Source organism: Gadus macrocephalus, chromosome 2 (assembly GCF_031168955.1).
Source record: "Gadus macrocephalus chromosome 2, ASM3116895v1".
Taxonomy (NCBI): domain Eukaryota; kingdom Metazoa; phylum Chordata; class Actinopteri; order Gadiformes; family Gadidae; genus Gadus; species Gadus macrocephalus.
The window spans coordinates 12269984-12282340 of NC_082383.1; the positions used below are offsets into that span (position 1 = coordinate 12269984).

Below are 12357 nucleotides of genomic sequence, written 5' to 3' on the forward strand. Positions count from 1 at the left end.
AAACACATGTAGTTAAGGGATTGTTACATTCATCATCGATCAGCCAACTAAAAAGAGACAGAGAAACCCAATGTCAGAGGAACAGAAGAAGAGAAAAGGGAGAATGACCGACAGAGAGGCCAGACACAAGTAAACATTGGGCGAACTTCTCAGGAATAGCGTGAACTGAAAGAAAAAGAACACTTCAAATTGGATGCCAACTTGGCCATGTTGCTCTTGAAATTGTAAGTACCCTTTGGTGAACTTTGTTCTCTTTGTATTGTGGCTTTCTTGTTGATGGTGTCTGTAAAATTTTACAAACTTTTACAAAAGTGTCTGTAAAAGTTTTTCTAGCTTGCTTGCTTGCTGGGGTGTTAGCGTACTCGCTACTATACACGTTTGTTTCCATGTTTTTTTTGCTGTCCGTCTGTCTCGTCCCCCAGATACAGGCAAAATCCCTGAATCCAGGTTCTTGTTTATTTAGATCACTAGACACTAGGCACTTTTTCATACCGGGAGCTTCCCGTAGCGGCCACTGATTTGTTACCGGCCGCGTGACCTACTACACCGCGGCCAACATAAGTAGACCGGCCCACCGGGAAACCTCCCGATCGTCCCTATGGCCACTCCGCCTCTGGTGTAGCCTATATCATTTGCAATGTCCGGCTGGCCATATAATGCATGTTCTTCGTTAACAGAACTGTTACATTTTATGAGAAATTAACCTCCATTATAACTTTACCCATGTTATGCTTTTGGTGTAGTTCCCTGCATGTAAACTTGTTCGTAAAAAGATTGCCTTGTCATTTTTCTTAGGTTCAAGGGTTGGCAAACAGCATTGTTATGAGGGGGACCGCCTTCCATTCAGACATAACGCCACTCCGACATTGACATCTATTTGTCACAGGGGCGGTTTTTCCATTGTTTTCAAACGTCCCACTACTCCGACAATTTCTGTTTCCATGGTTTCCTAAAACAATTTAAATATGCTGATGACATGGCGTGTACATCCTGTCCACTTACAGGCAGTATGTCAGCATCATGGCCCTGTGGTTCAAGGAGAGCTCACTGCAACTAAACATCAGCAAGACCAAAGAACTGTGTTGCCATAGGTGCTGGGCACCCGAAACCCCACATCCACTCTCCACACCTTTAAGGCTGGAGGGGCAAGTGGTTGAACAGGTTTAACATTTCAAGTACCTTGGCACCAGACCACCGCCTGTCCTTCACCCAGAACGCAGGAGGAGTTTACAAAAAAGCCCAACAACGCATGTGTATCCTGAGGAAGCTGAAAGGGTTCGATGTCAGAAAGGACATTATATTAACGGCTTATAAGAAACTGATCGAATCTGTCATCTCCTTCAACATTACATCTTGGTACAGCTTCCTAACAAGCAGATGCAAGGGATAACTGGCTAGGATAATTAAGCAGGCAAGCAAGATAACCAGCATCCTACAAAAACAGCTTTCAGACTTGCACACTCAAGCAGTGTAAAGGAAGACCAATTCCATTCTCCTCGATCCCTCCCCCCCCCTCCACGGCTGTTTTGAGCTGCTTCCATCAGGCAGAAGATAAAGAGTGCCTCTAGCCAAAAAATCTCTCGATACAAAATCCTTCATACCCAAGGCAATACACACACACACACACACACACAACATACTTCTTTTAGCGTCCCGACTGTCCTGGTTTCCACCATCCACTATGAAATGTCCCCTTTTGTCCGCGATTACACGCTGCAAATAATCTGGCACTTACCAAGATTTTAAATCTTATAATTATACATCATAGATAATTTGCCTTGTTTTAAAAGTTATTTACTCAATTTAAGATTATACTGTAAATTTTACAGCATGATCTTAAATTGAGCATAAATTGTCTTAGTCTAGGTATCTTAAGGCGAATTGAATAACTCTTAAAATCAGCCTAATTAGTTCTAAACTTGTTTCAAGATTCAATGATTCTTAAATCAAGCAACTTGAATGTTGCTTGATTTAAGAATCACTGAATCTTGAAAGAACTTTAGAACTAATTTAGCTGATTTTAAGAGTTATTCATAGTTGCTTGATTTAAGAATCACATAAAAGGCATGAATGACTGACTTCAAACATGTTGAAACAAAGAGAGACTATACAACATATGATACAATTACACATTTTAGATGCAACAGATGTTCAACAATGATTCTTTGGTGAACTAAACCTGTCATGGAGGTCTAAAAATGATATTGCTAAATCATGAGTTTTTCCTGATTAAAGTGTATTATACATTATTGTAAGAATCTTGTCTTCGACTTCAATAAATGGTGGCACTTCTTTTAAATGCTCTCCCCTGCTTCTTATGACAATGTATAATGACAGTTGTTTTTTGTTTTCAGTGCTGATATCGCAATAATGAAGCGTCACATCCTAATGGACTCTACCCAACCCTCTTTAGCCAAACACTCAAAGGCAACCCCTAGCACCAACTGGCACATGTGTGTCCTCTGCCAAACAGAAACTGATGAACATTTACAATGTCCTCTCAGATCGACAAAACAGCCCAATAATTGTGGCTATGCATCCCTGGCAGACGACCTTCTCCGGTTCCACACCCTTCAGCACATGCCCATGGACCTCAATCTGAATAGATTAAATGACGGCGATGGCATAGAATGAACTCTGAAGGCACACAGGGCTGAGTGGCACAAGAAATGTCGGCTAAAAGTAAATAAGAAGGCGTTTGAAGAGCAAAGTAGACGAGAATTTGACACAAAAACAAGAAAGTATCTTGATCGTGCATACAAGATCTGCTCACAGCCAACCACAGTCCATTGAGAATACTTGTTTCTTCTGTAATGAGTCTGCTGGTTCTCCAGACCTACATAATGCATCAACTTACAACATTGACACAAATGTGCGCAAGTGTGCCCTGAAACTTGAAGACACTGCTCTGTTGGCCAAGCTTGCAGCAGGAGACATGATTGCTATTGAGGCCAAGTACCATCAACACTGCTTGCGTTCACTGTACAACAGAGCTAGACAGGCTTCAACCAAAACCAATGATGAAGAGCATTCCTGCCTGCATGGCATAGCCTTTGCTGAGTTAGTGGCATTTTTGGAAGACATGAGTAGTGATGAGGATAGTGCTCCTGTGTTTAAAATGATAGACATTACTGAGCTTTACACGGGAAGGCTGAGGCAGCTTGGTCTTACTACCATCTCAATGTGTAGACCTCCGAACATGATCACAAAGTGATCCTCTCCGTGAGTGGCTGGCCAGGTCCACTGAATTTCCTTAGCAAGTGCATACAGAGGTTGATCAGCAGCAAGGACAGGAATCTGACCAGGGTTCACATTCTGAACTGCCGCCCTGACAATGTCCATTGAGTGACGCACCATTGCCACTGAGTGTGCGTTATCAAGAAACAGAGGAAGTAGTGAGTTGATTGCTGCAGGTGGAATGACTGCTTGGTGTGCGTCAGCGTGATAAGCAGACCACGATATCATGCCATCCATGGTATACTTTTCAACAGCTGTTTTGACTTTGTTGAGCCATGCATACTCATCTTCTTTGGCAGCTGCAGTAACCAGGAGGTCAGAAGGTCTCACAGGACCTTGTACAATAGGAGCATTGAAGTCTTTTGTCCTGAAGGCAGCTGGTGGCACAAAGGTGTAGGCTGATGGCAGAGGAGTCACTGATTTGGTGGATGATCCACCCTGATGAATCACTAATACTCCACGATCAGTTCCTCCATGTGTGTGTGATGGATGCTGCATAAGTGAGATTCCAGTGCCATGGAAAGAATCGTTGGCTGCTGCAGAACTTGGATTGTGATCAATGTTGTCCACTGCTGCTGTTGTGAAAAGTCCATTCCGCAACTTGGGTGGGCACACTACATCTTCCACCTTAAAGCGCTGGCATACACTGTTTGCAATTTCTGATGAGACTTGCAACAGCCTGTCATAGGAAACACACAATCCCAGATTGAACAGTGTGTCAATGAGCCCTCTGCTTCTTGTAACTGCATGTATCTTAAGGGACAGAAAGAGTGGGAGTGGAGTTTCTTGGCTGCGGCAGTGACGTGCTGAGCTTGGTGAATCCACATGCTGTGCATTCTTCACACTGTTAAAAAACATTAATTGTGAGATTGCTAAGGCAGGTTGTGTAGTGGTTGTATGCAGTGGTTAAATTGGGATTTTCTATGTGGGGGGGCTCTGATCCGGAGGGGCCGCCGCTCCCCATACGCAGAGTACGCAGAGCCAAAATTAAGGTTGCAAAAAAAAAAATCCATGATAGTCGTTATATTAGTACATTAAAGAAATTAGCATTTTTTATATGTTGCTTAATATGTACACTGTAGATTTTGAGTGTGTTTGATGAGGTCACATTAAGAGCTGATTTTATTTTCACAAAAACAAACAACAAAAACAATATGTCTTTAAGGTACATTGACATGGATGAACACAAACATTTGAACAAATAATGGGCAATGGTAATCCCTTTGTTACTACATTTTCTAGTTACACTGCATCATGTACATCTAATTCATCACCTCCCATATGGTCTGATATGGAGATACCACATCATTACTTTCCCTTTTCCTACAGGCCAAGTGATCAGCTGACCTTCTGGTTGCCACCCACTTTCTGACAAACCTGGTAGACTTCCAAGATTTGAGAGGAGGGCCAACCAGCTTAATGAACATCAAAGCCGACACATTCTCCACATTCAATCTGGATCTCAATGATCACAACATTATTCATCTCAGAAAACCCCCTCTCACACTCTGCACTGCTGACAGAAATGGTATTAACGGCATGTCTAAGTGTGAGAAGGGCCTTTTGCATTGTGTCTGGTTTGTTTTTGTACTCACGGTAAGCTTGTTTCACTCCAGTGAAACCAACTTTTACCTGGTCACAGAGTTCCCTCAACTCACTTTCCCCATAGATCACAGGTAGAGGGCTCGGCCATGTTTCGGGATTCAAGATGTTAATCTTGGTGAAGAGAGACTCCTCTTCACTCCTCACCATTCTTTCCTTCATGCTCTGGCATAAGGCCTCATAAAACTTGGTTGGGTTGATGACCTTCTGCCCTCTATCACCATGAAGTGCTATGCCATTGAAAGACCCTTGCTGCACTGCCTCACATGCCTTTCTATAGAAGGGGCCATTTTCTGGATCCTCACTCATGGCGGTAAACACATCAGTCTGTCTTTTAATGAGGTTCACTGCTTGAGACAGTCTAATGTCTCTGGCCTGCAGGGCCTCAGACAGGTCTTTGAGTTCCTCCAGTGCATCCATCATTAGTCCCAGGTTCCTCAGAAATGCATCCGAACTCAATTTAACAGCTAGGCCCGAATACATAGATCTCTCACTTGATGTTCTGTTAACATCTTGACCTGCAGCTGTGAGATGACTGTGGAGTGCAGCATACATCATCCAAATGGCTTTCACTGTTCGGAAAGATGAAGCCACCCACCTTACCCCTAAGACTCTACCGATTCGAAGACACACACCAACCTCAGAAGCTGCAGCATCAAGTTCTCTAAGGTTCTTGGGTGACTGATGGTATAGGCAGTACAACTTGTCAAGGAAAGCTGTAAAGTGGTTGGTCTCAGTGCATGTCTTCACAGCATCTGACACAGACAACTCCAACCTGTGGTTCAGAAAGTGCCAACCAATGAGACCTGGGAACTTAGTTTTAAGTTGTGTGTACACTCCATTCTTTTTCCCCACCATTACGGCAGCTCCATCAGAGCAGAAACCCACCAGACATTCTTTTAGAAAATCCTCATGAAGACCATGTTTTAAGAGGCATTTGAGTAAATCACCAGTGATTCCATCTGCTGTTGTACTTTCTAATTCAAGCAAATCTAAGAAGAACGTAAGAGGCTCAGAATCATGGACAGATGTTCTGAGGTACACAATGAGACACGATTTCTTACTGAATGAGGTGCTTTCATCCACAATAACTGTGAGCTTTGGCTGAGTCTGTTTAATGCTATTCAGTAATGCCTGTCTCATCTCTACAGATATGAAATGCACTATGTCTGCACATGTGACGTTGGAATAGAGTACACGGCCAACATTTGCACCATTCATCCTCTGTAGCTCTACTAGGTTAGGATGATCAGAGTAAGGCCTGTTGCCCTTTGCCAGGTAGTACGCTGTCCTAAAGACATTGTGAGTTGATGCTAAAATTTCTACTCTGCAGTTTTGCCATTCACTGGAAAATGTGTATCTGAGTTGACCTGTTCTCTCTGCCCCAAGTGATGATGCCGCACTGCATGTTTCACATCCCAATTTTTTATTTTTTGCCACAAGAAATGGGTAGTTTTTTTTTTAAATAATCATATTGCTGTCTCTTCCAGCAGTCAGGGAAGTTGTCAGTTGCACCTACATGCTCATCTGCACCTGTCCCTCCCGGTCCATCCTCAGCTCCTCTGCCCTCAGTGTCCTCATCTCTGCCCTGTCCATCCTCAGCTCCTCTGCCCTGTCCCGCCTCACCTCCTCTGCCCTCAGTGTCCTCATCTCTGCCCTGTCCATCCTCAGCTCCTCTGCCCTGTCCATCCTCAGCTCCTCTGCCCGGTCCATCCTCAGCTCCTCTGCCCTGTCCATCCTCAGCTCCTCTGCCCTGTCCATCCTCAGCTCCTCTGCCCGGTCCATCCTCAGCTCCTCTGCCCTGTCCAGCCTCATCTCCTCTGCCCTCAGCTCCATCCTCATCCCTGTTCTGTTCAACTCTGCATTTTTAGTTTAGTGGAGGAAGAGACAGCACTTAAGACATGACAGACACACTATCAGGATGAAAAGATCTAGCAACAAATCACAGCTTGGTTACAGTGACTTCTGCACACGGGCCTAGCTTAATTATTTCAAAATTATGTCTTGGATAGCAGCTGCCCACCTTTTGAAGAAATCTGTAAGCTTCCTCATTTTTGTTCCACTCATGTTTACCTTTTATCTCTGAAATGTTCACTTGTTGACTTTCACCCTAAGTTAAGAAGTAGATAGAATGTCTTTTAAAATGGTTCATATTATATAATGATGTAATCAAACGTTCTTTAAATAAAACACTTTTGAATGAATGAAGCTATCTTTTTCTTGAAGGCTAGCCGATAGGCTACGTCACCATCATGTTAACGCAGGCTTTTAAATCTAACCTGCTGTGTAGCCTATATGCAAACATTAAATCACAGGACCTACTGTACTCACAAATAAATAGCCTAGGCAATGCACTGCAATTCATAGATACAAATAAGTTTGAAATTCATCCAGCTAGGAATGAGAAATGTGATTCGGAGATCGCATAGACTACTTGCTAAATCATTTAGAATTAGCAGCATTGTTCTTTTTAACTAGCGCTTGCCATTTGACATACCAGTAGCAGGCTATCCCTGCATGTCTAAGGTTAATTTTTCCTGCTTAATGAAAATGCAAGCCCATATATAATGATATTAGCCTATTGGTGATGATCGACCTCTTTCAAAATACCGTGCACCTTTAATTTAGTTTCTCTTACCTCGCCATTCACCTATCTACTACGATAATTATGTCTGATGATGACCGTTGATGATTTGACGTTGTGTTGTCTGATCTGGGGGGAGGAGGAGCTGCTGCGCAAGTTTCGTGCGCGATATGCCTACTTCTCAAACTTGCTCCAGATGTCTAGGACAGCCTATCCCTACTCCATTATTTAGAATTGTGTTTTAAAACAACATAGATTTGCAATGGAAAAGTTGTAAATGAGTAGGACAACATTGCTCGTGATGGACTAGGCAGACTGACAAAATCGGCTGGAGCTGATCTGCTGCGCAGAACTCCAGACCCGGCCGCTTATGTGCCGGGGCTCCGCCCCGGACAGCCCCGGCCCAATTTAACCTCTGGTTGTATGGAACAGCTGAGTCTGATGCTTGATGTTTGCCCCAGCAAGTATCATGTTGACTAAAGCCAAAAGGGATGCTGGCACAGCCGCCTGCTGGCAGTTAGCCTGGAATGCCCCATCAAAGCAGAATTTTGAGTCAAAGATCTCTTTGCGCACAACCTGTGCTGCCCGCATGGCCTCTCATGATGAGAGGCCACCATGAGTGCTGGTCCAATGTCTTTCTCAAAACTAAGAAGTATGTCTCTTCCATGTGAATGTGCTCTCAGATCAGGAAGTGCAGAAAGCAGTCGGTTTTTCAGTCTGGTAGTGTGAATCCGTGCTTCTACAGTATGACCAAGCTGCTTCAGCCTTACCGTGTAAAGCACAGTAATGTCTATCATTTTAAACACAGGAGCACTATCCTCTTCACTACTCATGTCTTCCAAAAATGCCACTAACTCAGCAAAGGCTATGCCATGCAGGCAGGAATGCTCTTCATCATTGGTTTTGGTTGAAGCCTGTCTAGCTCTGTTGTACAGTGAACGCAAGCAGTGTTGATGGTACTTGGCCTCAATAGCAATCATGTCTCCTGCTGCAAGCTTGGCCAACAGAGCAGTGTCTTCAAGTTTCAGGGCACACTTGCGCACATTTGTGTCAATGTTGTAAGTTGATGCATTATGTAGGTCTGGAGAACCAGCAGACTCATTACAGAAGAAACAAGTATTCTCAATGGACTGTGGTTGGCTGTGAGCAGATCTTGTATGCACGATCAAGATACTTTCTTGTTTTTGTGTCAAATTCTCGTCGACTTTGCTCTTCAAACGCCTTCTTATTTACTTTTAGCCGACATTTCTTGTGCCACTCAGCCCTGTGTGCCTTCAGAGTTCATTCTATGCCATCGCCGTCATTTAATCTATTCAGATTGAGGTCCATGGGCATGTGCTGAAGGGTGTGGAACCCGGAGAAGGTCGTCTGCCAGGGATGCATAGCCACAATTATTGGGCTGTTTTGTCTATCTGAGAGGACATTGTAAATGTTCATCAGTTTCTGTTTGGCAGAGGACACACATGTGCCAGTTGGTGCCGGGGGTTGCCTTTGAGTGTTTGGCTAAAGAGGGTTGGGTAGAGTCCATTAGGATGTGACGTTTCATTATTGCGATATCAGCACTGAAAACAAAAAACAACTGTCATTATACATTTTCATAAGAAGCAGGGAAGAGCATTTAAAAGAAGTGCCACCATTTATTGAAGTCGAAGACAAGATTTTTACAATAATGTATCATACACTTTAATCAGGAAAAAGATTTAGCAATATCATTTTTAGACCTCCATGACACGTTTAGTTCACTAGCTGGCTAACTACTTTACTATGTCAGTTAACCCTTAATCTCATACACTGTATTACATTTTTGAATATTTTTTATTTTAATTAAACGGTATGAATGTATTAAATAAATATTTTGAATCCAAACGTATGACTTAAATGCATTTTTTTTGGATAACTTACTACAGGAGGAGGATTTGAACAGTTGGGTTTTCTGATGGCTGTTGACGTTTGGGTGTCAGGGTTTGTTACTATGACAACTAACAACAACTGAAAAGCAGATCATCGATAACGTGGGCTTGCCTTGTGACCTCGATAACTCTAAAGGTTTTAATGGGAAACATGTCAAATTTTCTGTGAACATTCCTGACAGGTACAGGACCAACCACGTCGATTTTGATAACCCTACGAGATTTGATGTAGCGCCACCACCTGGCAAAAGTTCGCATTTACGGACAAAATTTGGTAAATTCTTACCTTGACCTTGACCTAAATATGCTTTTCTCAAAAAGTGCACAATCGTTATGCTTATCTGCTGTACTATAGACCAATTTTCACCTTACGTCAGAACGACGTCACACAGGTTCAATCGCGCAAGACGGTGGCAAAAGACAAACAGAAAAATGTCGTGTTGTGCCGTGGGATGCCAGAATCGTAATTCTGTAAACAGTGACCTGAAGTTTTACAGAATACCATCAGATAACAACTCGTTTAATGCCAACCGCAGACGTCGTTGGTTACAAGCTATCAGAAGATCCGATTGGAACAAAGACCTTATTAAAAATGCCAGGCTTTGCAGTTCACACTTCATATCAGGTAAGTTAACCTAAGAACTTCACTCAATCAGACACATCACTCGGTTTGGCTTACAACAACAAAATAATGGTAAAGTTGTACGCTTATCTAACGCTAGAACACAGAATAATGTAGTTTTAGCTAACTTACCTTAAATTGTGTTACGTTGTCTTGACGACTAGCTAGTCTCGTAAGCTTGGCAAACTCAGGCTAAATTTACCTGTTACACTATCGTACTGTCAATAACTAGAATATTGTTTTTTGGACAGGAGAGGTCTCCATGGACTTCAATAGTCCCGACTTTGTACCTTCTGTCTTTTCCTTCGCAACCCAGTGTGAAATAGACAAAGGAGATACAAAACTTGAGAGGTAAATATTGTCACTTTAGCCTTATTTAGTTGCTAACTGGAATCACATTGCATGCATTAAAATGCAGAGAATGTATGGCAAGTAAGGTCAGATAGTTTTTAGATAATTTGTCAGACCAGATTTTTGTCATGTCTACATTGTCTTGTGAAGCCCTGTTAAGCTATGCTATGTAATTTACACTTGACTTGGTTTTGGTACCTGATAACCTCCTATGATCTACCAAGCAACTAAACTGTTTTGGACTGACGGTTTGACTTCATCTCTGTGTATCAGATTTAAGAGGAAAAGAAAAAGGGAAGAAACCATCCACAGACCACCAGATGATGTACAGCGGTCCAAAGAAGCTAGTGATGAGGCTTCTGGAGCTTGCCTGTCCTCAGATGACTGCAGAGTGGAGCCTGGTGCTGATCAATGCACTGGTAAGAGCTTATAATACCTTAACTAATGTAGGGCAGTCATTATTAGGATGAATCAGGTTTTGTTTATATATTGTTTAATACAGCATAACTGTGTTGTTAATGACATTGATCATTATTCTGTTTAGCACATGCTGTTTGAAAACATCCTTAAAAAATATTGAGAAAAGCTCAACTTAAACAAGTGACAGTGCTTATTTTATTAAGTCTTAATTCTATTACTATCTAATATCTATTTCAGAAGCCACAGTCCCAAAGGTTCTCCATGATGATCTGAAACACAAGTACAGCCAACTTTCTACAGAGTGTGTCAATCTGCGTTTGGAGATCGACAAACTGAAAACTGAGAATGAGGAACTAAAGGCAACACTCATGAATACACAATTTTCCTTTAGCTCTATCAAGAGTAAAGCAGTGCAGGTTCTGTTTTTCACAGGGCTGACCAGTGTCTTATTTGAGTGGTTGAGTCACAAACTTAAAAACAGTGTAGAGGTTGTGCGTGGCTCTATGAACCTGAAGGATCATCTATTGATCGTCCTAATGAAACTTAGACTAGGGCTCTGCAACAAGGATATTGCTTTCAGATTTAATGTCACAGAAAGTGACATTTCAAACATTTTGAGAAGTTGGCTCCCTGTTATGTCTGCGACTTTAAAGCCTCTCATAAAGTGGCCAAGCAAGCATGCAGTATTAAAGAATATGCCAAAATGTTTTAAACCTAAATATAAACATTGCAGGTGCATTATTGACTACAGAAATTTTTATCAATAGACCCACAAATTTAACCTCCAGAGCCCAGACGTACTCGAATTATAAAAGTCACAACACTATTAAATATTTGATTGGCATGTCACCTTCAGGAGCCATTTCTTTTCTGTCGGCAGGTTGGGGTGGGCGAGTTTCAGACAAACAAATTACAGCTGAGTCTGGATTTTATGACCTTCTAGAGCATAATGATGAGATACTAGCAGATCGGGGTTTTACCATCAGAGATGAGCTTGCCACACGTGGTGCCACACTTAGGATCCCTCACTTTACCAAAGGTAAAAAGCAGCTCTCTGCTCAAGAAGTGGACATATCAAGGCGTTTGTCTAATGTGAGAATACACATTGAACGAATAATAGGTAGATGGAAAAAATTTAAAATTCTGACAACTATTATTCCACTCACACAGGTTGACCTGTTAGATGATATAGTGATTGTTTGTGGAGCACTAACAAACCTTTGTAAATGTATAGTCCCAAAATAGCTTAATTTAGATTTATTCTGTAAGTAACTGTTTATTGTCATCAACACAATTAATTGCACATTCAAATTTAAAATATTAGTACTGTATTAAATCATTTGCTTCGAAGAACATTTCATTCTGACTTGTTTTTTTTTGCACTGTTCACAACACCAATCCACAACCTTTCTTCTTACTCTGGCACATGTGTAGTGGAAATGGTTCTTGCACTTTGCACAGTCAATCATCATTCCAAAGTCTGGCCTTTGACAGTGTGAGCAGACTGTAGGTGACTGCATCAGTGGATCCATGCTGCGTGTTAACAGCTCAGGCAAAATACTCTGTTTGAAGAACTTTTCAGCTTTAGGCAGGACTGCTTGTAGCATTTCTTCATCTCTGGTGATGCGGTT

General features: G+C 42.1%; 1 protein-coding gene across 2 annotated transcripts; it reads left to right on the forward strand.

The window, feature by feature from the left end:
• The first annotated feature begins 9686 nt into the window (after positions 1 to 9686).
• On the forward strand, positions 9687 to 12030 carry LOC132449708 (uncharacterized). 2 transcript variants are annotated; one of them, XM_060041502.1, is made up of 4 exons: positions 9687 to 9958; positions 10207 to 10306; positions 10580 to 10725; positions 10964 to 12030. In XM_060041502.1, the coding sequence occupies exons 1-4, from the start codon at positions 9766 to 9768 to the stop codon at positions 11491 to 11493; spliced, it is 969 nt and encodes a 322-aa protein (XP_059897485.1). In that variant the 5' UTR covers positions 9687 to 9765; the 3' UTR covers positions 11494 to 12030. The 2 variants fall into 2 exon arrangements, with proteins under 2 accessions (XP_059897485.1, XP_059897492.1); XM_060041509.1 differs by lacking the exon at positions 10964 to 12030 and having other exon boundaries at positions 10580 to 10925.
• The last annotated feature ends 327 nt before the right edge of the window (positions 12031 to 12357 follow it).